Consider the following 26,136-nt stretch of genomic DNA (forward strand, 5'->3'; position numbering starts at 1 on the left):
TAGTAATTTCATAGAGTTGAGCTTCAATTGACTCATGATCTCAACTCTATAAAATTACTAAAATCTCCACCAAACCCCTTCTGATAATGATCATGTGCTCACTAGTAACTGGCTCCATGAGGTATTTCCTGGTGTTCTGGTGAGAAGCAGTAACCAGTGGAGTTCAAGCAGGTCTGTTGGGAGATATCAACTCACTGATGACATTGGTGAATGGTTACAAAATATCAGTTACAAAGAAGTTAAACGTCTAATTGTTTCAAACGAAAACAATCTTTAATAACTAAAGTGATAAGTTGATAGTTATTTTGTCATTATAAGGGGAAAATATAAATGACTACAAATAACCATAAATTATTTTACTGTTCACTTGACTTTTAAAAAAGCTATAAGGTTTTCAGTCAGTGCCCGGTGATTTATGTGCTTTTCCCGAAATAATAATAATATCATCCAGGAACTAGATGTCTGATTTCATCACTCACATTATTAATCACTACGACAAATTATAATTTAAATACGAGATTCTAGATTGATTTGAATTAAAGTAAAATATTCCATACACCTTTATGTGATTTGTCTGCTTAGCTGATGGAGTTGATTCATATTAGCAGCTTCGCATGTAGCTTTTAAGTTATGCAATTTCAATAATATCATGATTATAAATACTAATGATAATTTATATTTCTTTCTCAATATTTTATTAGCTCTACGTATATGAGAATTGAATCAGCATCAACAAAATATTGGGCATTACAAAGATATCATATAGTAGGAGAATATGTAAATCGTTCACCGATTCCACCTCCTCTAAACATAATATGGTATATTTATTTAATAATACGTTATATAATAAGAGGTTGCAGGAAAAGTCCACTGAAAAGTGATCATCCTTTTAGTAAGTGATATATATATTTATTTATAATACTTTAAGGAGAAAATAAGTCATAATGTAGTATTCATTACTAGTAGAAAATAGTTTGAACCTTATTAATCGGTTATATTAATATCTTTTCTACAATATTTTGAATGCAGTTTTTCACGCGAAAACCAAAATTAAACTTTAAGAGTTTGCCTAGAATGTTTTATATTAAAGAAATGGATGTGAATGCTATTATTCAGGAAAGAATAAACTATACGAAAAGTTAGCTGCTTAATTTAGGTGTCCTTGCTAAACTGTTTGCATTGAATTAATTATTTCACAAAATATGCCTCCTTAGATTCTTAATCCGTATTCTGCAAATGGCCTAAACACCATACTTCTTTAAACCAAATCAAACATGGGGATAAATAGCTATTCAATGTTCTCAGATTTTTATCGGTTCATTAGATTATGACAGTTTGTGGTAAAAGCTCACTTCAAAAACTAATACTCTACACAAATCTTGTATCTTAATAATACATTTGGTGTCGATAAACGGTATATACATAATTCATTATTACTGGCTTTGGAGTTTTTGGAGATTACAGAATTTTATAATTTACATCATGAACTGAAACTCAACAAACTTTACGAGCCCCGTATTCTTATCATAATCATATGCTTAGTTGTGATGTATTTTGAGAGGTAATCCCGAAATTCTAACGAGAAGCCCTGACATACCAACGTGAGATAGTTACCCACCAGTGACATTGGAAAGTGGCTGACTAATATTAAGAATTGATTGAAGTTTTACTTGTAAACTACTGGACACCGACTCAGTTGTCTGAAATCTAAGGAGTCATTACGAGACTTGAAGGTTAGGCGTTTGAAATAGATCGGGGTCATAGATGCGTACCACTGAAAAATACCATACAAAGACAAAACAGCTTTTCAGTGCTTCTTGGTCTTCTATGTTTGTCTAGTTACGGTCAATTTATGATCTAAAGAATAAAACTGATATATTTTAAACATAGAATGTATATTTATCACTAAGTAATGGTCATTTTCTATATGTTTGATTATTCTTGTAGTGTTTCAATGACATTTAGTGAACGCAATTGTCTTCTTTCCTTTTCCACTTCTTAATAAGTTGAATAATTCCGTAAAGTGGAATGTAAATGTTTACTTTGATTTTATTCTGTTTCTGAACTTTATCAGATAAAATATCATCAGCGTTAAAATGTTTCAATCTTATCATAATCCGGATGTAATAAAATTAAACGAATCTCTCTGTGCTGACAAATGATATTTCTATATATACTTGAAATCATGAGTCAATTGAAGCTATGATGGTATTTCTGTTTATTGCACAACAGAAGTAATTATACCTTATACAAATACACTTATAACAAATTGATTTCGATGATATGAAATGAGCTATCATCAAGCGTGTAATCTTCATCAATGTTTCCAATAGAACTGGTAATAATGTACTATTTTTCTAAACATTAGAGTATCAACTGTTCAGGAGACAGTCAAATGACCCATCCAGCTGACCGTTTCAATTTAATAGATTTAAACTTGTTTTTAATCATTCAATAAGTATTAATAAATATAACACTGAATTTACAGAATGAGAAAAAAATGATGATTGATTTATTAACAATTTTAGAAAAATCCTATGAACCTGGATCACCTCAAGAACTACGTCTTATACATTGGGAAAGATTACGTTTCTGGGATTATGATCGATATATTATTCAAGGCAAAAAACGTAAACAAAAAGAGGGTGGAAAAATGGTCAGTGTCCGAACTACAGTAATGCAGATGAACAGAGGTGCTGAAATATCATCAGAGATATCTGCAGCTATCTCAACATATTATCAAACAACGCATGATTTCCTAACAAGAGTTGAATCAAAAACTGACAGGCTTAGAACTGTTGAAGAGAAAGTTGACAAAGTATTAAGTTTAATCAAAGAATTAAACTCAAAGGTACATTATTATTATTGTGTCGGGCTGTTTAGTTAAAATTAAATATAAATTATTCACTAATCAACTAATGTATATTGATTTAAAAATGTTACTATAACGTACAGTCAACTTGTACAGAGTTGGGTTGTAAAGAAGTTTAACTTATTTTCTTCATCTAATCCATTCCTTCAGCTTTTCACTTACGATTGAATGTATTCACATCAATGAATTAATTATAAATGTTACCTCTCGTAAATCACGTATTTTCAGGGGTAATTATTATGTCAGTAATAGAGCGAAATAATTCACAAAATGCTGATAACCATTCATCATTTAAACATTGACCACTTTGATTCTAATAAGTTTTAATTGGTTTTCTTTTGTTTTTTTCATGACTATTTCAAACACTATCTTCAATATGATCTCTCTAGAAATCACAACCAGAAGAAACACATCCTAAACCGCAAACACGTAAGTCATTTTATTTTTGTAATCTCTCAAGTCTATACTCCTATCATTAAACAGGTATACATATATATAAATTGTAGAAAAAAAATAAACTCATCCCACTAATTATTGATTGTTTGTATTGAAGTAATAGAAACGAAAATCAATAATTCGGAGAAAACTGATAAATTTAATACTGTTCATCAGTAAACTTGAAGACAACTTTAGAAAAACTTCATCAACTAATCGTAAAAAATATTTGTTACCTACATAACCTAACTTAAGTAACTACTGATACAACTGGTATTTTGTATTAGGTCTATCAACTTTTACAGAGAATAGATTACACTTTTCTAGCTACCAAGAGTTTCAATTCTATTATTTATTGAAATAATACTAATTATCTTTAGTTTTATATAAGAACTTTTGTCTAAATTAGAGCAAATGGTTTCACAGTATTTGGGCGCCAAGTTGATGTAAGACATTAAATAGTAAGAATATATTTGTAAAATCTCAGCGAATGAATTTGAAGTAAATCCAACGTCCCGCCTGGTTCAACCTTTTTCAAGGAAATATAATCAAAATTATGGAATATAAATAGGTACAAGTTTCTCCGGTTCATTGTATACTGAATAGGTCATCCACTCAACGATGAAAAAATTGTTTAATTTTAATTCGTGAAAAAAGTAGCGGAATTAGACAAAACATGCATCCACCTTTTACTCAGTTATTAAAAAATGAGTTTTATTTCATTTTGTCTAAATTTAAAAAGTAATACCCACATAGTTTTCTTGTATTTATTGTGTATTTAATTGGTCCGTTAACTGCTGTGAAATTTTTCAGACTCTAATATCTAGTCAAATATTGACATATTTCTTAATAAGATCAACAAAACTCTGTATGATCATCCTATGTCATTATCTACAAAATACTATTTTATGTAGAAGACATTTCTGCTAAGGACTAATGGTTTCAATTGGTGTCTTAAACTTAAACTAGATTACAATACATTTTTATAAAACTGCTTTTCGTTAGAGTAATGAGCTTTATTAATTAAGAATTAACGACTGAAAACTCTTTTATCTAATTACTGTTGATAGTAATCTGTACGTGACCTTCCTGGAAATACTGTTAATCAATATGAACACCAGTAACTCTAACAAAATAAAAACTTGAAATACACCAGATCATAAATCCATTAAGAGTGGCTTTTAATCGATCATATTGATTTGTATTGTCTGCTCTACGGTATTGACTCTCTAGCCTTAAACCTATCACTAATGAAGTAATTAAATTTCTTGGGGGAAAATGTTGAACATTAAAAGTTTGTTTGTTTTATTGATTTCGTTATACATATATATCCTATTTATCATTACCAATGATTCAATAATACTATTTTTAAATCCCTTTTTTTTCATTTCTTTTATTTTTTAGGCATGGATCCATCTCTTGATTCACGACTTGAAAGAATACTTATAAGTTAGTGAAAAAACACTCTTCAAAAATTTTAATTTTCTTTCTATTTATATTCATGTATTTAATACAAGAAATTGGGAATTTTTGATAAATCTTGTTGATTGAACGCTTTATTCGGATGCTAAGCTAGTCTCGTAACCCCCAAGCTAGAACTACACAGTGACTTGAACACGAGAGAAAAAGCGCAAAATATACGAGAAGCACATTACTCAAAAGGTTCATTCATGTACAGAAAATATAGGGTTTTTATGGTATTTTAGAAGTCCTTGGGTTTTCCTGAAAATTCTAGAATACTACTGAACATAGTAGCAGTGTAGTAATCAGCTAATCAGAACCTCTACATGTAACTTTTCATTTTCGTGATATTTCTAGTAAAACTTCTAATCAAATGCTGATTGGATAAATTGCTTCTTAATGTTTCCTGAACTTGTCATGTCTATTGCGAGAAATTTTCAGGATCATCCCAACAATTTTAAAATAGTGATTATGTGTATTTGTATTGTTTTTACATTGTTATCTTATTAAAAAAGAAAGTATTGTTACTACAATCGATAGTAATAATAAGGTCAAGTAGAAATATAGAATAAAAAAAGGCTTATAATGAACTCATCTGAAGATAAAATCAATGTTGGTAAAGGTTGAGAACCTGAATTTTACTAGTTCTAATCTCGTATCAAGACACAGTTTTCCTTCCAACTAAAATTTTAATCAAATATATGTGTTAGTAATTTAAAATGGTAATTTAGATGTCACCTTGATTAAATGACAGTTTTCAGTATCGATCAATACCAGTTGACAAGCTACCCATTCTGGAGAATGTTACATAGTTAGTTTACCGTATGCAGTTTAGAATATCTTTGATTGTCTCTGAAACTAGTCTCACAGAAATCCAGTCCTGCATTTGGACGCATTATAATGAGGCTTGTGTGCGTTTAGATAATAAAGATTTTCCCAGCTTCTATGTCATTTAAAGTCATGTCCTAGTATGTCTGTTATTCATAGGGTAAGAAGCTGAAACACCCTAACCACTACTTTTTTTGACTAAGTAAATCACTAAAAATATAACATCCTAAGCACTTCTAAGAATTTTTATGCTACATCACAGAGAATTAATTCTTCTACTAATAAACATTTTTTACAAACCAATCTAAAGTGTCTACTAAGACTGTTATCTAAATCTAATTCTCAGTTTGAACGGGCGTTGTTAACTTCAACTAGTTTCCTTCTTTGTTTCTTGTATAGCTAAAGAAAAACCAAGTAAAGTTTACTCCAGATCAAAATCTAGTGAACAACCAATGATAAAACTGGTTCAAGGAACGAAAAGCAGTCAGCTAGCTGTTTTCGAAAAAGGATCACACAAATATGCAGGATTTGTGCCACCAACAGCTGATCGCACACCTCGTCTATTTCCGCATCCAATACCATGGGAAGTAAGTGATTATATTCTAATATAAGTCCGTTATTAGTATTTGATAGGAATATTTCGACTCAAGTGTTTGCAAATTAAAAAAATTTATATCATTTTGTAGGTAAACGTTGATTAAAAGTATGAAGCAGAGAGGTAGAATTTTAGAAAACTTGTCTATTAATAATATTTATGGCTAAACCAAAATTTCCATTTAAACTTTGACACCCATAAGTTGTTTTACTTTGTTATTCGATAATCAGTTGTTTGGTCAAATAAAGAGCCAGTTAATCTCGTTTCAAAATTCAGATAATAATCCAAATAAAAGTGTCTAATGAAGAAAATATGAATGTTCCATATTGATTATAGACAAATATAAATAATACAGTGACGTAAATTAACCAACCAAAATTCTATGTACACACTTCCCAGTCATATTGAATTGAGTGGAACATGCCAACAGACATGGCTATGAATTCTACAATAAATTCAATCTTTTACTAATCCTAATTAATAGTTTCTAAGCTGCCATGAAATATTTTTCATTACTACTCAAAAAGTTCGTCATTGTACGATGTAAGTTATTTCACTATCATTTTAGTGTGTGTAGTGTATATAGGAAATTAACAGATATTTATTGAACAAAAATGAAATAAAAGTGATGTTTTAAATAAGGTGATGTGTAGAGTGTGTTTGACCTGAAATGAGTATCCATAACAGCCAAGCGATAGTTTGAGAACTACTAGAACGACGTACTATTGTAGAGCTATTTCAACTTCATGTAAAACTCATCAGTGATATACACCAAGAAACATTGCCATAGTTCGAAATCAGAATCTTCTGGTCCCTTGGTAAGCACGATACCAATAAACGCTGAGCTAATATCGTACTCGTCGCAATAACAGAATGGCTTGCGTTTATACTCTAACAGGGCTGTTAGTAAACACAACGAAGAGGTCCTAAGAAAGAGTCGTATAGCTGTGCATGATTCTATAGTTTCTAAAATTAAGACATCTGATATTAATCCGTAATGAAAACTGACACCAAACTGATAAATTATTGTAGCAATTTGAGGGTTTCGCATGTAACAAGAAGAATCGGATAAAAATTTCAACTATATTTCAGATATGCCTTGCCCTTATGTGACAACTAGCACAAAACATATATTCAGGGGTTCTTACCATTTACCTTCAACCACCGGATAAGTATTAAGAAATTATTTCAGTATACAAATAAAAGTAAAACTAGAAAAGTATATTTTAGATGAATGATGTTTGTTTGAATACAATAAAAACACACTTTTACCTTCAGGAAATATACATAGTAGTATGTGTTTTTACTGTCTGGTTTGAACTAAGAGAAAGGATGAGATTTTCTACCTCTTAATAAATGACTGTACAATGTGCCTAAAGAACTATTAGTGTACACATAAAAATAGTTCTGAAGAACCATAAGTTAGATTTTTTAAAGCTCGATTAAATTTTCAAATAAATTTTACTGACGTCAAATGAAATGACCTAGTGTAAAATTTTGACAGTCTACTGCAAATTCCATTGATTTGAATACATCCAGATTTTATACTATTCAACCTCAATATACGGTACACCGATTAAACATCTAATCAAAGTCTACTATAATTCTTTAATTTAATTTTTAAGATCTTAAGTTTTCTAGTGTTCTATATTCAAAGCGATTTCAAGTCTCGTTTACAATAAACTCGCCCATAGGGAAATAGTAATAGAAGATAGCTCATTGGATTTATACTTATATAATCCACTACTAAATGTGCTGGCAATGGAAACCCTGAATTGATATAATCCACCAACCTGTCCACTTGAACATTGGTTTCCTTCAAAAAGATACATAATCAACGTACTCCACTTCAACTAAAAAATATCTTATTCTACAAGCTTTTTCTCATTAGTCTTTTAAATCATTTCACACTACAAGATAACAATTTATTTATTCAGTCTCAACTTTATTGCCATTTTAAAATTTATTAAGGAACTTGCAAAATCTTTGTGAATACTTTTATGCTGTGACCTATGAGGCCAAGAATATTTTGAAAACAACCAAACCATAATTGACTACTCCTAAGATTTAGTCTGCAATGACAACAAACTTATTTAAAAAAGCCTCATTTATAGTGTCTAAGCCCATACTACTATAAATATTATGGTATTTTCGTATATTGTCTCTTACGATTAAAATCAATAAAAACTAGTCTGAAAATTCGGAAGTCAATGTTCTTTTTAATATAAGTCTGTCAAAGTCCATACTTAATTAAGTAAATTTACAGTTAAATATCCTTAAAATATGGCTACATATGATCATAATGTTTAATTTTACTTAAATGTGATGCTGAGAGAACACATTGCTATCAACATTATCATGTATGCTACTTATGTCGACAGATATAAGTAGTAGATAACACTTATCGAAAGTGGAGTGCTTGTCATCAGAAGGTTAAGAAGACTGAATAGAAAAGAACGGAAACAATGAATAATCGGTATGGAAATGAAAGAACAATAAAGTTGGAAACAGTTAATGAACATTTTGAAAATGAAGGATTGAATGTGTAGTTCTTACTTCATTTCTGATGAGTTTACTTTTTTTTATTTGAGCAATAGAATACATGTACATAATTTGAACTTATAAAAGGCATTTACAAAAAAGACAAAATTATAAATTATATACAATGAATTATTGAATAGCTACTATTCATGTATTAAAATTGATTATCAAGTGAATTATAAAGAATCTTTAATAATAATAATAGTAATGATAATAATAGTAATAACAATAGTAATAATAATGATGATAGTAATGATAATAATAGTGATAACAATAATAATAATAGTAATAATAATAATAGTGATAACAATAATAGTAATAATAATAATAGTAATAGTTATGATAATAATAATAATAGAAGTTTATTCATTAATTTGATTGAGATAACAGTACTATTGAGTTACTAACCAATAACATTTCAAATGAGGCATCAATGTAAAATTAAAACAATTTACAAAGTAAAAAAATTAAAACAAAAAAATTTTTTTTGAAAATCTGCCAGTTTTTTTTCCAAATATTGATTGATTACAGTTTAATTGAGTAGATTTCATTCGAAAATAATGAAATGACTTTACTTTTTTTTGATCATTTGTAACAGTTTCGTGTTATGTGTTGTAATTAAATTTTAAGTATTGTATATTTGTTTTACATTGTTTATATGTAGTATGAAAGATTGAGAATATCCTAGTTAATTTATTCATTTGTTGTTGGTATGTTTGAGCGTAATATTTACCTTTGCGTTTCGTGAGTGTTCAAAATGTAGTTCTTGATCACGTCATACTTTAAACATTTTTTTATTATTATGAACTGATTCTATTGATCTATCGGTGTCTCGGTAAAGAAATACATGGAGAGGAAGATTATTTAATAAAGTCGAAACCCGATAATTTTTGGATTTAATCTTTATAATGGTTTATACCATTTTCATTGATTACAGAAACAGTCACAGAAACCAATGTGTTTAGGCTGGAAACCTCCAGTTTACTCAATTGAAGGATGGACTGAACCAGGAAATTTCGCGGAACTTTCAGAGGAAAGAAAGCTTCAGTTCAGAACACGAATTCCTAATGTTCCTTCTCCTGATCCAATAACTGGATGTCCTAGAAATCCTGGCGGTCGCACTGGAGTTAATGGAAAAGGACATTTACCTGAATGGGGTGCAAACTCAGCTATTATACTAGTCATTACAAGAAGGTCAAACGAACATCTATCTGAATCCAAGTATACAAAAGAGGAGGCTCTTAAAGTTATTGTTTACAAAAATCCGTTAGGCTCACAACTACCATGGGTGAGTTACTTTTTTGTAAAGATTGATTTCTAATGAATTTTGAATATAAATTCATTTTATTTATATATACCAAAAGATTCTTGTACAATAGAGTATCAAGAACATGAACCGCACAAATAAACTAATAATATTGTGAAGAAATCGTGGAGAGAAGGATAGTGAAGTCAATAAAGAGTGAACCAAAAACAGATGTGGGATTTATTATGTGGATCGACAGTCAATGGTTGAGAAACAGGAGATTCTTAAAAAATGTTGCTAGGCTAACAGATCATTTCAACTGTCCCTTGGATTCGTCTATACAGAGTTTAGGGAGCTTTTGGATTTGAATTTCAAACCCGTAAGGTACATAATTTTAGTTAACGTTGTTACTAATGAGATATTTGAGATTAGCTTAACTGAGCACTAAAAATAATTATTAACACTAATTTACTAGAGGACAGTAGTTATTATTAGGATATTGTTCTCAACTTAGAAGAGTACAGATATTTTCTTTTAAACTATGAAAACAGAATTCTTTATGAATGAAATGGTACTGATTAATTTCTTGTACGTCTACAAATACAATACAATACAAATACTATGAAAACCTCTAGACTATTATTTTCATCATTCAGGACTAACAAAACTACCATGTGCCTTTGTTCTTCTGATCTAAAATCCAGGTTTTTCTACACAAATAGCTATATAAAATACAAACCGTAAAAATAAACAAAATCGATAAGGTCAATAGTAATTTTGATAAAGAAAAATTTTACATTGTATAGTTAAGTACTTTTTTATTCTACTTGATATCAAAAGGGATTACAATGAACGGTATAAATTAGGCATTGTATGTATATATCTATTAAGGGGAACTATTATCTGAACAATGGTTTATTTAGTGAGCATGTTAAACATTGGGTTTAATCAGGTATACATAGTTTCACTACCTATAAAAGTAAGTATCAGTAACTCAGGGTTCTACAACAAACTTTAAAGAGGTCGATATTAAAATTTGCGTAACATAGTGAAAAAATGAAATGAAAAATGCCAAAAAATGACTTGAACAATAGCAAGATGTAATAAATTATGAAAAGGTTATGCATAGCAAACTCAATAAGATGCTGCAAATTTATGAGTTTTCATATTAAAACATTCTACAAATGTGTACACTAATAAATTGGTTTTTTAGTGTTTTATCAACCTGATAGTGGTTAAAGCCGCTATACAGACACTAAATATTTTCTTAATATTGGCAAAAGAATTAGATGAGAAATACTATTAATAGTTTTATGAAGAAGTGGATAGTTTTTTTAAGAATAAATTGTTATATCGTGTGCCTGCGTGCCCTGTTTAATATATGACGTGGTGGTCCCCGCCAATCAGAGGGGAGTGAATTATCGATCAGGGCAATGATACACGAAAACTGTATGAGCAGTCTTGAGTACTCATCAGTCCTGCTTTCTGCCTAGCCCAACCAGTTAAGTCCAGAACACCAATACCAATCATTATTCTCAAACATACTGGGTTTGTATACTGATCAAACTGACCACATCGTACCTTAAAATATAAAATAATTTATGTACAAGATTTGGCCAAATGTGGCTGTGAATAGGAGGGACAGTAATTAATAGACTGGGTATAACTCAGGAATGGTAAATTGTATAATAATAGTCTATGGGTCAAAATGAAGCCTATAATAAGAGGAATACGAATATGGATACTTTAGTTACTTAACAATTATAGAATAGGAAATATACATATCATATTGGTCCATAAATAGTCCTCAGAAGTTACCATTCATAATTCTCTTCGGGATATAACATAAATAGGTCATTTTAAATAATATTATAAACTAAATCATGTTCAAATATTAGTCTTTTAATATTATAAACATTTAAAACAAATTAAAATGATTAATTTTTCACAATTAAACGAGAATATTTACTTTTATGTTAGAGTATTTACTAATAAATGAATTCAAGTTATTCTGAAAATGATAAAGTGAATGAATTGTAAATCATAAAACTTTTATAGAAAACTAAATAAGAGAATAGAACCATTAGATTTATCAAAATTTCAATTTTTAATTAACTAATAATTTTCGTAGTTGAAATCATGAGTCAATTGAAGCTAGACAATCATGGAAAACCTGGAAGCACTGGACGACCGTTTCGTCCTAATGTGGGACTCCTCAGAAGTGCGCATCCACGATCCCGCCTCTTAATTTTAAACACGAGTAACTTTAGTCCTGTTTTTTACATACATTATCATCTTTCATCTAATATATATATGCTCACTGGTAACTGGGTTCAAGACGTATTTCCTGGAGTTCTAGTGAGGAGCAGTGATCAGTGTTCAACCGGGTCTGTTGTGAGATAGTAACCCACTGAAGACAATTGGTGAACGTGTCGCTCAATTTCGTGCATTGGTTGAAGTTAGACATTAACACTGTTGGATGCCGGCTCAGTAGTCTAGTGGTTAAGCACTCGCGCGCGAGACTGATAGGTCTTGGGCTGGAATCTCGCGAGGCGGGATTGTGGATGCGCACTGCTGAGTCCCACAATAGGACGAAACGGCCTTCCAGTGTTTCGAGGTTTTCCACTGTGGTCTAGCTTCAATGGACTTATGATCTCAACTGTATACAAGTAAGTTTCATTGGTTTTCTATTAATTTTGAAAAATTGTCATTATTTTATCATCTTATTTCAGTTTCTAGTTCAACATCCTATTGGTTGTGATCATAAAGTATGTGTAAACGAGATATTTGATATTCTTACAAAAAGTCGTATGAAACATTTGGTAAAATTGATGCCAACAAAGAAAACAACTTTAGTAGAAACCCTGAAAAAATTCACCAGTTTAACCACAAAAATTGTAAGTTGAGTATTAATCTTAAAATTGCTATTTATTATTTCAAATTTAATGTAATGAAGACTTTGCTTATGAAATCAGGTTAAAATTGATTAACTGTTTATATTATAGTTAATCATAGATAATGAGCGACTTGGAACCATTGTGCATCAATCTGAGATGATATACCTCACCTATCGGTACAGCGAGAAATGAAATTTACAAGGTTAAAACGAAAATAGGTGAAAACTATAATATACATGAAAATAAAAAACAAAACGAGAGAAGTATACTTCAAAGAAAGTAAATGAGTTTGAATAGTGAAAAGTATAGAATGACATAAAACTCAACAGTCAAACGACGACAGCAAGCGGATGAAATCTCACCACTTTGGTCGATTTCGATTAATGTGATATTACGTTTCCAACCATAGATTACGACTCTCTCCTTGTTACTGGTGATTGAGAACCTGATTATTTCAGCAGGATAAATGAACATTTATAAAAACACGCTCATTATTTTGATAGTATACTAAGAAAAAATTAACCTCAGAAACTTTGATGTGTTTTTGCCATACATTTCGAATAACCTAGTCACATCTACACTCAAGGTCTATTGAATAAAAAGTTGAACAAATATAAAATGATAATTTGAAAACAAAGTAGATGAAAAGTAATGTGATATGGAAAGATTAAATTGACTCATCATCCTACGCAGATCCAAGATAAGGATAAGTTTATTTGGTACACAAAAACAAGGTTTGAGTTTTTTAAAGACCAAGGCTTTCTCAACTGATAATCTCCAGATAAAAACTTTAAAGCTATTTTAAGGTTCAGTCCCATAAAATGTTTTAACTATGCATTTTGTCATGGGGAAGTACAGTTTTTTTGAATCCTATGTTTGTCAAAGCATTTGATTATAAGCGATTATGTATGTATATATGCTCAACTACCCTTCTTAGCATCGTATGATTAATCCCACTGTTTTTGTGCACACACCTATTACTCTCAAACGATTGTTTGATCAAAAGACAGATATCGAGTCCAAAGAACAACTGCTAATAATCAAAAAAACTCTAAGAATGCGGTTAATAAAAGTTGCGCGTCAGTTAAAAAATGTTAAGCCTAAGAAATTAAGTTAGAAAGTCATCAAAGTCAAATTTATGAACATCATGTCAAATTCTAATGTAAATGCTGGCTTGCTCATAAAAACGAAGCATAAAAGTGTGCATTCGGGTACTTGGTAATGTGATTGGTATATAGTTCAAAACTTTTACAAACATTGCGAGTATAAATATTTAGAAGTGCTTTAACAGGATCAGAATTTTAGATTGATAGCTGTCTTATAAATAGATGAAATACATTTATCCTAATTTTTATTACTTCACTTACTCATAAATTTCAAAAATGAAAGTTCTTAAAAACACTGGATATGTTCAAATGTTCAACTAGAAAATTGAAAATGCACATTCTGCAATCAAAGCTTCGAGTACTGAAATACTAAATTTCGTCATTTTAATGATAACACGAAATTTATTTCAGAATCTGTTAATCTTGTCGACTTGTATGTCAATAAACAGTTACACGTAGAAGTGACTGATAAATCTCAGTTTGTCAGCATTAGATATGATGACTTGCAGACACCTTTGTTTGATTCAGTGAATAAACTTTTTGTTTAGATATATTCTGGATATTTGGATGATACAATCAATACAGATAACGCCTGGATCGAACCAACTGTGGTCCATAAACATATTTCTGATCCATATTTTGATCATGATGAACTTATTCAGGTAAATCCAATGAATTTCTAACCATATTTTAATGTTGATCAGAAAAAGTATACTTTTATCGGTGTTGTGAAATTGGCCCCAATCTGCAATAATATGATAATTAAAAGTATTCGAATTATTGTATTAACTAGGGATTTCCGAAACAGTGCAATTTAAGCCAGATAAACCTAGATGAGTACAAATGAACGTACTGTATTTGAAATTCGAAATCAATCGGAAAAAAATAGTTCATACAAACACAACTTCAACAGCTTAGACTGGAATCTAAATTTCCGTAATCAATTGTACGTCTTTTCCTTAGGTTGGTCATTTAATGTAACCTTGTGAGAGCAACATGTGAGTTCGACTATTTCTGACTTCGCCGTGTAGACAAACTATCGAAATGGCTTGACTATTAATCTTCTTTGCAAACGATGACTAGCTACTCTGATCTTTTTTTTCTCAAATACCAGTAGACGAAAAGATGAGAAGCAGTAGTACAAGATCGCAACATTTGTATGAAGTTCTAAATCAGAAATGTGCATGATTAAATATATGAACAATCAGACCACAACGCACCATAATTAAGAAAATACGTGACAAAACAAGTAATTTAGAGTAAACATTGAAATGCAAGGCTCCGATTAGCTTACAATGAATAGGGAACAGGAAAAGTGAAAAGGGTTTACGGATCAAATGGGAGCTTGGGATTGAGAAAATGATGAAGACAAGCAAACTAAATTTTGACAATTATAGGCTAAAAATTAAAGTCTAACGATGTTCGTGTTTATTCTTCACAGCATAACAAATTTGTACAAATTGTTGCCTAACACTTATTTCGATGAACTGTACCTTAAGTTAAAATTCAACTTTTCACTAATCAATTGAAACAAGAAGATAGAATAATTATAAGTATAACTCTACCCAATGCTTTGCTTTGTAGAGCGCTTCAGTAAAACTATCCGAATATTGTCTGTATGTTAATGTACAACGTAAATGAGAAGATGTTGTCCTCAATGACCTACAATTTGCTCTTTTCGTATTGTAATTATGTAAAAATTTGTAAGTGGAGCGTCGGCTCATCGGTAAAAATAAACTGCTCTTAATCATTAGGTAGAAAGTTGAGACCTCAATTCACATATTTCAGTTTGGAGAGCTGGGTACCATTACTCTCCTTCACTCAAACAGTGTGACTGTATTTAATCAGCTACACATTTTTCAAAAATTACATTCATATTTCGTAAACTCTTAGTAAATAATCAAATTCTGTTTAGTTAAGAACATTCGTGAAAGGTGATAAGTACAACAGTGAGATATTTTACTTTATCTATAAAGAAGTTGAAAATATATCTATAAAATTTCACTTGCATATATTTTTAGTTACTCACTCCGGAAGGAATTAATGCGGTGTGGTTAGATTCAACAAATACAGTAGGCATGAGATCAAGTCATGAGAAAATCCTTCGACAAGTCACAAAACGAATACAATCTTCCAGTACAGAAACGTTAAAAATCGTAAAGGAAGTCAAATTCCATGAAGAAGATGTGTGATTAAATAAAAACAAACAAAACATCTATCAAATAGACTTACTGTAAACTAGTTGGTGTCTAAATTTTCACGTAATTAGTTATAATTTTGTTGTTTCTCAGAAAACAGATTTGAGCATGTATATTCCACTATTTTGATATGTAATAGAAATATTTCATTATTGAATTCCAAAGGAAAAAGATTTTCACATGAATTTGTACAGTAACACTTCTGAATGAAGCTGTTAGAAATTTGTGCAGTTAATGTGCCACGTCTAGTGGTTACCTTTTCAATTCGAGTAGATTAATCCTTCTGATATTAGACAAAAACGTCTCTCACGTATCACTTTTCTTGGTTGCTTATTTTGCATTTTATCTAGCTAGTATTGTAAAAGTTTATTGAAGGATACACCTTGGCTACTCAAATACATACTTTTCTTTACCGTTATTGAACATCATGTATTTTACTCTTTCTGATTGTTTTGTTATACGAATAAGAATAATTTGGATACCATGTTTTATGAGCTGAGCTTATTATTCGTATAATACCCATTACCAGTTAAACAGTTTAACGTCTAAAACTAATGGATTCTTTTTAAAAATGCTGACTTATGCATTAAATACTACTAATAGTTGGTAAAAGTCAAGCAGTGAGTGTGATAAGCGAAATACACAGTGGTAATCGTGTATTAAACGTATAAATTAAAACTGCAAGAGACTGTACAAACGTCACCAGGATTTATTTGATCGAGATATGCCAGCCTTAATGTTTGACTTAAATAATAACCATTTCTTGATAGTGAAAACAAAGAAGTGGGATTGGACAGAATGTGAATCTCAAACTGTTTTATATTTCACATTTATTTAACTGTCAATCATTTTGCGCAGTGTCCACACAATGATTCACATTTTATATAGTAAGAATCATTAAAATACTTTGATCCACTTAAAAGACACAGGTTGTAAAGATTTTGTTAAAATTGTTCCCCCTCTAGTCTCATTGAGAAAACCTCTAACTGATGACTTAAAAGAAAATACTAAGACCTCTCAAAACCTATCATGAAGTATTCCTGTGGTCCTATAAAATTTAATTGACTACTGATTTGTAACTATTCAGTATTTGAAACACAACATCGTATATCTAGTTTTGATTTTATCATTAATATCCTATGAAAGCGTTGATTAGACACCAATTTTATGTTCATTAAATTGTGTAACTGTTTTTGCTGATACTTAACGACGAATCCAGAAGGTTTAATAAATGTATTTAATAGCAAGGAAATTAGACCAAAAAGTTGTTTAGCAAGATTTTCTACCAGAATTTCATCGTTCTCTCAACCACGACATCGCAAATATACAGGACAACACCTTACTATTTAAATTATTTCAGTAACTGTCAAGAACTAAGCATTGGCAAGTAACTTTAGTTTTAATTTCTCTTTTATAGGCAGGTATCCTTATTTAAGAAACAGAAACAAGCTGATACACATCGATCACGTTTTACCACAAACTAGATAATAAATGGATATTACCATATTCACAAAACTAAATATGATTTTATTGGCGACATAATTCTGTTTTTCAACTCCTTCCATAGATTGTTTGGAAAATCGTACTGAATATTAAAAATAGGGGAAAGTGAAAACTTATCACACTTCAGATCATGAGGCAATATATTAAGGAAAAAAGCACTCGATCTAAATGAAATCACAGTGGAATCCTAAAACTCGACTGAATAAATTTGAATCATCACTTCGCCTTGTTGATGCATCCCAACAACTAAGAAAATGAGGGCCAGGGCTTTATAAATTCAAAACATCAAATCGTTCAGCACAACAGGCGTAGTACAAGAGTTGCGTTGGCATGGATTACAAAACACACTAAATAATTACTAGTAACCAAGACGCTTTAGGTAGATTTTTTGCAAAATTTATAATCCGGCATGAAAATAACACCTAGATGAAATCATTTCTGCACTAGAGTATGTATGTTTAAAGGAATTATACTGCTCAGTAAGGTAAGTCATGCACGTTATATTACGACAGTGCCTCCCAAACAGTGTTTTTATAATTAGCCATTGAAATTACCCAGTGGTTGGTTACTAAGACAGCTGACGAGCCATTCTTGGTGTTACTGGTTTCTACATAAACACCCAGACATTTTCATTTGTCGTCTATTGATAAGAACTCGTTAAGGTGGACAGTGGATATCAGAATGCATACACCTCTCTTTTTAGTTGATGATCGATGTTTACACTTTAGTGTCCGCGTTTCATTGACACCAACATTTAATCTGTTGAGTTACAATTTGATATTACTAAAGACATACACCAATTTAAACCATGATTTGTGTTGCTCTGTATTTCGAGCTCACTTAGAGTTAATGGACTAAAACCCTATGCTTCGATCTACTACACGTTCCGACAGACAAATATTAACCTTGAGTTAAGGTGTGAAGTGAACTGTGGAGATGACGGAATGCAAATCATTACCACATACTGACGTCTTGGATGATGGGTTGAGCTTTCCAAAGAGCAGTTCAACTGGTCTGCTGACCTGACAACATCGACCAGACGGTGCTGCTCTCCATGGCCAGTAACGAGTGATCCATAAAACGAGGTTTAAGTGCACAAGGAACACAAACTCCCGAAGCGCCAGGCCCAGAAAACTTACCTCCAACCCATTGTTAGCGATGGTGAAGACCTGCTTATCGAACTGACAGAACCACTTGCATAAGTTTGAGGACTCTGGAATGTCCTAACATCGTGAAATGAGTCGATAATCGACCCCATTATTAAAAAGCGCTTACATCACGTATGTAACAACTACATGGGAATAAGTCTACTTCCGATTGTGTCCAAACTGACATCGAATCGAGAGAAGTAAGCTGATTTCATTCCGGTCGAGGATGTATTGATCATAACTCTGAACTCCATCAAATGTCAGAACAGTCATACTTATTACAGGCCAACAACCGTAGCGTTCCTTGACATCAAGGCCAACGTCAATTCGTTGGACAGGAATATTCTCTGGGATTGTCTATTGAAGAAGGGTTTACCTGAGAAGTTTATTAACATGTCAAAGGCCCTGTATACAAACACCTCAGGCAGAGTGAGAGCATACAACCACCTTTCTCCATTGTTTCATTCAAGCAGTGAGTTTAGGCAGGGTTGTCCAATTTCAACATTCCTCTTCAACTTTGCCATTGATGATGTTCCAGAAACATCTTTCGTGGACGTAGGTAATGGCGGTGTGTATCTGTTGCCTGGAGAAAGACTTTCTAACATTGAGCATGCGGATTATATCGTCTTCCTGTGCGACTGTACCCAAGCCTTGCAATCCGCACTTAATCAGTTGGCAATTAGTATGCGTAGGAATGGCATGTGCTCTGCACCTTCTAGATGCAAAGTACTTTTATGAGACACAGAACCCTGAATCTGTACTCACTCTCGATAGTGAGCAGGTAGAAGTAGTCGAGGAATTCGTGTATCTGGGCAGCTGTGTGAGTGCTGGTGGTTGCGAGAGATCAGGTCAATTCACGTTTAGTGAAAACCAGAGCGGCTTATGCTAATCTGGACCACTTTTGGCACCCTCGCGTAGTCTGGCTGTAAAAGGTCGGATCTATGAAGCGTCTGTGAGAGTAGTTTTGCTCTATGCTAAGGAAACTTGGCCTCTCCAAGTTGAGGAGGCTGGACGACTCTGGGACTGATTGGAAAAAGAGGAGAGGTAGTCAGTATATGAAATGGTGTCGTAGTATGAAAGAAAGTTGTACAGGACTGGGATCTATAGGACCTTCACAACTTAGTTGGGCTCCTAGAGATAGCGTAATACAGTGGTTCGAGACGCAGTCACACATGATCCAAAAGAGAAGCCAGTGGCGATCCTGATGTAACTTTCTTTATAAAAGTGAGAGTAGCTTCTATATCTGAAAGAATCCTTTCTGACTGTATTTTCGCTTATTCAACTGCTTACCCCTATATCACTATTATTATTATTTGACTCCCATACCCTAATCTCTGTTCATTGATATCGTGTGGCGCATATGTATTTAATGCCTCGTTGTACCTATGTTTATGTGTTCAAATAAATAGATGAATAAGTCTTGAAATTAACACAAGCTTCAAAAATATCGGTAAATGAATACATTTCTCATGCAGTATTTGCCGTTCATGCGCAAACTTCTTTGAGGAAATAATAGTAAAGATGCATACAAAACTTAAGTGTTTTGTTTTATTTAGAAAACGAAACTTTATACAGAAAGAGATCAAGAAAATGTATGAAGACATGGAAGGGAAAAACATGAGATAAAAACAACGATGAGTATCGAGGGCTACCAATCGAATAAAGATACTATATACATTAAGGTCATCTTAAGAGTACGTTTTATTGACCTGTGACTTGAAAGACCCTTTTAAAAGGTTGTGATATTCCTACATCTTCCATTCGCACGCAGCTTTTTTTAACTTGATGTTTCATGTCAGCTTTTCCTATTCGATTCCAGAGTCAGTAGTACATAAATTTTCATATGATGGCATCTGAGATAATATACATATGATCAAGGTCGAAAAGATTTCCCTTTAATTTTAAAAGTAATTCCATATGGCTGTGTTTATAATCCCCTTTGAAGAAATTTTTATTCACCAAAACAGTAGTCTTTCCACACACATTAGGTGATCGTCCGATATTTAGGCTAATTTATTGAACCCAGAAGAGTAAAAAAGCTTAGTTCTAAACCAGTGTTATAGATATTTCAGGATCTCAAAATGGACGTATTAAGCTACTTTGACGACCATAAATTGTGGGGATACATTTAGGAATGCTTTCATGCCTTGTAGGTTACACTTAGATATCCATGCAGTATAATACAATGAAAAATAATAATAATCGGACTAGTACTAATTAGACATACCTAGGATAGCTTTATTTACACCTAGCATAAATCAAAACTAGAGATAAAACCTTACAAGATGGATCCTTCATCAAAGTAGATAAGTATTCTTGTCATAAACTAAACTCCAAAGGAACCTCCTACATGTAGTCAAAACAAGTGGACAAAAACTACCTAAGTCAGTACGATAAGTTAATCTGGCTGAGTGATCACACGGATGTATATTTTATTTATTTAAACACATAAATATTGGTACAAGGAAGCGCCAGATAAATATACGCCTCACAAATCTCATTCGATTTGTGTGAGGGCTGTGATACTGCCCAGGTGCCCAGACTGAAGCAGGTGGTTTTCTTAGGGAGCCACACCCGGAGCCTTTGACCTAAAGGTCTAGTCCACAAGGCAGTGAAGCATCGTAAGGAGATGCAGTCCCATGGTAGCCGGTGACCAACAGTTGGTTCATACGCCATTCGTTCCTTCAGGATCCTGGAGCCCATGTGCACCATTGGTTTGGAATCAGGGTTTTCCAACTCCCCTAGGTGGATCCTCCACATCCACCAACCCGGTTAAAGCACTGAACATTCGCTTTTCGTTCTCTCACTTTTGTGAACAACACCCCTGCCACGAGAAGGCAGTGAGTAGGACTTCCCTGAAAGAGGCTATATATTCGCGTGGCCATATGAGAGCATTTCGAGAGGGAGAGCAGACTCTCCCCACTCTCGGCCGTACCAGGGCATTTGGGGGCTGTATATTATCTTTCTTTCGTGATTAAAATAATGAATAAATATGAAATATTACAAGTCACTAAAGTACAATCTGAGAGAACGCCCATTATGGTTTTAGTACATCGCATATTACAAGCTGAGTAAAAATTAACAAGACAAAAAGTAAGGAATATCTCAACAATCGAAATTTAAACGGAGGACAACTACTTAGTTGTTGATTTCAAAATCAAACAAACGTTAAATCATGTCCTCAAGGGTAAATCACTTATTTATTCTAAATTGTTCGCACGTACGGTTAATGTATTAAATATACAAAAAAAGTATTATACCACCGACGAAATGATAAGATCATGACTAGGCTTGTTACCAAATGACCTTGTCATAACCAGATACCTTCAGGACAAAATTCTTTTCATTATGATTACTTAGTAGCCGCTATAATTCTATTCCCGTATATTCACACTTTTTAAGTACTAATCATTAAGAATCAGCACTCTGTGTGAAAGAGTACTGACTAGTTCTTTTATTGTTATTCGAAAAATAGAGACAACACTAAAATGTAGCACTTTAACATTTAGGTATAATTTTTGTGGTTTGGGGGGTACATAAATCACTCTAAAAATTTTTCGGACGGAGGGTACTAATTTAGTATAGATTACCAGTTGGTAAGTTGGACTTTGTAAGTTTAGGTACAAAAATAAAAGCAATTATTGCTCATCATAATGAACTAACAAAAGTACATGGGTCATATGTATAAAAAATTTATTCAGTTTGAAGTTGGTCCTTTCATCATTTCAAATGCAGCAACCATTCTTTCACGCGTTTCACTGAGAAGTTGATCAACTTGTGATTTATTCATTCCCTTAGTGTCAATTTTCGGCAGGACCTTCACTTTGTAAGTGGCTGAGTTATAAAAACAAACATGAACGATGTTATTATAATTTCAAAATTTAAGTATTCTAACTTTGTAGTTTCTTGAACAAGAAATTAATTGAATGTAGTTCGATACAAACCTATTAACGAATACACAACCACCTATTTACTACCACTGCAAGCTCAACGAAAAACCAGATGATTAAATAAACACTGTATAAGTAATGTTGATATGTGATGTATAGAGTCTACTTTGAGTTACCCAATTTATGAACACTCACCTCATCACATTACACATACTTTCAAGTTACATAAACAAAGGCCGAGTGGGACTGGTTAATTCATAATTGCTCTCGCTACTTTATGCCAACGGTACAACCTGAACAATGAAGAAACTGGATTTCAAGATTGGCACCTACAGATAATGCATGTAATTAGGTAAAATTAGTGTTCGGGCAGTTGATAAAGTGAATATAGATTTGTCCTAGGACTCAATGCAGAAGACTCAGTAGTTGAAAATATATATTAGCCAGCTGACCTGAGCTCTAGTAAAAATACATTTGGTTGCGTAATAAAGACTAATGTATATCAGATATCGAGTTAATATCTTTAACCTACATTCATACACAACAGAAAACTTCCGGAGTAATAGCGCACTGAAAAACGCTCCACACACGGTTGAGCGAAACCCCGAAAAAATAGAAGGGAAATTGTACGACTAGTAAATGAATGAACAAGTGTTAAAATGCAGGTCAATTGAAAATACAGTCAAGACATATATCAATGGACAAGGTCTATTCCGTTTTTATGAATACGACATTTCAGCAGTATTGCCGATGACTACTTTTATGAGGTATGTTTGACAATGCTTCAAGTTGGGACGTTGAATGATTTCTAGAACTTACTCAAGATTTTAGTAGGTCCCAGTCTTACACACTTAGTTTCAATCATACGGAGTCACAAACTAACCGGTTCGTCTTCCTAAGCAGCTAAAGTGCCCGCAAAGAACGTGCGGTTCGGAAACTGGAGTTTATGATAAACCCTACGGTCATATACCGAAAGTTGTGAGAAACTACCAAAACAATGCTATTTAGTATAATAAAAACATAGTAAGCTAAAAATATCGTTTTTCAGCATGTGTCAACGAGTCTTCCCTAACTTTTACTGAGATCATAGATCATAAAATGAATCTACACTTTAGTTATTTTGCTAGGTGTGTTCATTATGTCTACAAACTACATATTTTCTGTGTTATCCATACATATACAAACTGATTGCTAATATCGAAATAGATGTAGCGAATTGAAGATATGGCCAAGTGAGGGGGGGGGGAATAAATACTGAGATTACTGAATCACTCAAGCAGAGAAACTTCTTGACACAGTGAGTGACTGTATCACTGTTTAATACTTCCCAATAAGGTGGAATTATAATCATTTATAAAATTAGAAAATTTATGCTTCAGGAATAAACCTAGCGGTCAACCAGAAATGGCCCGAATAAAACACAAATGTGGCAAGAAGGTTTTTTTAGGAGCATGAAAAATGGATGAGAACTCTTAGCTTTCAACTCAAATACAGGATAAACATTTATAAATCGAAATGCTTTTTAATCATCAATTGGCGAGACTATAATTTATGGACGAACCAATTAGATTTAGGACAACAGGTTTTGGATTTAGGCTCGAAATTCATTCATCTATTTGACCAAATAGCGTTTTTGCATTTTAGCTGATGCCAGTTCGTGATGAAAACCCTAAATCTAATTCCTAACCGCGACCACTAACTGTAAATCATAATCTTTGTTTTTTAAACAGGTTTATAACTCTTATTTGGCTTTGTTAAATTGGTGGACATTCTCAAAGTCACTTTAGAGTCGCTCAAAGGTCGTCCATAAATCATTGTCTCATTCGTCAGTCTATTCCTGAAAATAAACTCACCATTTTTAAAAAGTTTCTTCTTGTGGTCGAGGAACTTTGCATACGGTTCAATGACAATAGGTTGAATCGGAAACTTAATCTTAGTAAGTAATATCAGGTATTACTTGACACTCGATGGCCATGTGGAATGCGCCCTTTTTAAAGGGCAGAAGATTAACAGCATCGGATCTTGTGCCCTCAGGAAAAATGAAGACCGAGACCTAGTGAAACCGTCAAAATGAAAAGCATTTACCTTATTCTGTTTGGCTGCTATGGCAGCTTTCTCCATGGCAGAAATAGCATCTGTATGATGGGACCTATCAATGGAAATAGTCTTGCTCAGCCACATAATTATTCCCAAAAAACCCATGAATTTAAGTGAAGCTTTGGAAACTACCGAGCAGCGTTTTGGCCATATATCCCCCACACCTAAATTATCACAGGGAGTAAGAATCTGTGTGGATGAGTACCTGTGACATCTATGCAACTTTGATGATTGGAGACATAAATACATGGTTCCTCAGGCAGAAGATGGCCATCCTCGACAACAGGATTCAAACCAATCATCCTTCCAGCAAATGCTAGATATTTTACAAACATCCTTGAAAAGTTATGAGGAAAAGGTTATTACCAAGCATTTTCATATTTTCGACCTCTGAAAGCCAACCGAATGGAATAAAAGAATGACCCAATAAGGATCAATAAACAGAGAACAGAAAATTTGACATAGTACTGTACTTTTGGAACCCGGTATAGTATGGGAATGGTGGCAAATAAAATAAACGTGTAAGCTAACATGCACAGAAACATACTACAACGTTAACAGTTGGGCTGCAGTTGAACTCAACTCGATTGATACTCTGTAGCACGTTATATTAGCGTCCACTTGGAAGCAGGAGAGATCTGAAACAACAACACAACAGTCAGGACCGGTAAATGCTTTTGAAGTAAGAACGCGATGTACTGGCACAGGAGATATTTTTAAAACTGAAAGACGCGGTACGAGTACAAAAAGGGAAACTTATTACAAAATAGTTTTATTCATTGTTCTGCAGGTTCAGCTTACGTAGGGCTTGTTCCTCTCCTCCCAGTACGTTTACTCTGCACTAAGAAAAACAAACTCACGCTAGTAACGTCGTATGCAATGATTTTTAATACCGTTACAACTATTAATGCAGTTGAGATCACCATGTATGGTGTTGTTAACAGATTCTGTTTTTTCTATTACAAGGTGACCAAGGTTATATGCTTTCAAAGAAGAAGAGAAAGCCCTGCATGCACTGAACTGGACACCCAGCAGGTGACTATCCAGTTCTTATCATGCCATCAGAAAATAAGTGAAAATCCGATCAACTACCTCAACTCTTTGCAGCAAATAGCAGTTTAGGCATTTTCTCGTCTAGATGTCATGGGACAAGAGGAATTGGTACGCTCGTGTTTCACCAAAGGGTTGGTGCCCGGCACGCCAAGAGAACACTTGCTTTGTTAAGAGTTGCCCTCAAACAGCTAAGTATGTGTCAGGACAGTACTCCGTTTCCTAGCTAGCAAGTTCATCAGATGAATATCGACCAACGGTGATGACTG

The 26,136-nt window shown here is 32.8% G+C and overlaps 2 protein-coding genes across 2 annotated transcripts in view; one reads left to right on the forward strand and one right to left on the reverse strand.

Moving 5' to 3' along the window:
* Smp_000050 (transient receptor potential cation channel,putative) overlaps positions 1–16,173 on the forward strand; it is a gene marked incomplete at both ends in the record, with an annotated part of 59,472 nt that extends 43,299 nt beyond the window's left edge. Inside the window, 9 exons of the mRNA XM_018792010.1 lie at positions 1,091–1,138; positions 2,529–2,851; positions 3,262–3,301; positions 4,712–4,756; positions 5,996–6,183; positions 9,670–10,020; positions 12,711–12,875; positions 14,530–14,643; positions 16,003–16,173. Of these exons, the coding sequence (XP_018644913.1) occupies positions 1,091–1,138; positions 2,529–2,851; positions 3,262–3,301; positions 4,712–4,756; positions 5,996–6,183; positions 9,670–10,020; positions 12,711–12,875; positions 14,530–14,643; positions 16,003–16,173 (1,445 nt within the window). The remainder of the gene's footprint in view (positions 1–1,090; positions 1,139–2,528; positions 2,852–3,261; positions 3,302–4,711; positions 4,757–5,995; positions 6,184–9,669; positions 10,021–12,710; positions 12,876–14,529; positions 14,644–16,002) is intronic.
* Positions 16,174–22,322: 6,149 nt separating this feature from the next.
* On the reverse strand, positions 22,323–25,622 carry Smp_000070 (1-acyl-sn-glycerol-3-phosphate o-acyltransferase). The gene is made up of 6 exons (XM_018792011.1): positions 25,184–25,622; positions 25,023–25,153; positions 24,806–24,981; positions 24,678–24,773; positions 24,574–24,646; positions 22,323–22,664 (listed from the first exon to the last, which is right to left on the reverse strand). The coding sequence occupies exons 1-6, from the start codon at positions 25,360–25,362 to the stop codon at positions 22,528–22,530; spliced, it is 792 nt and encodes a 263-aa protein (XP_018644914.1). The 5' UTR covers positions 25,363–25,622; the 3' UTR covers positions 22,323–22,527.
* Between the last annotated feature and the right edge of the window lie 514 nt (positions 25,623–26,136).

This window comes from Schistosoma mansoni, assembly GCF_000237925.1.
Source record: "Schistosoma mansoni, WGS project CABG00000000 data, chromosome 1 unplaced supercontig 0010, strain Puerto Rico, whole genome shotgun sequence".
Taxonomy (NCBI): Eukaryota; Metazoa; Platyhelminthes; class Trematoda; order Strigeidida; family Schistosomatidae; genus Schistosoma; species Schistosoma mansoni.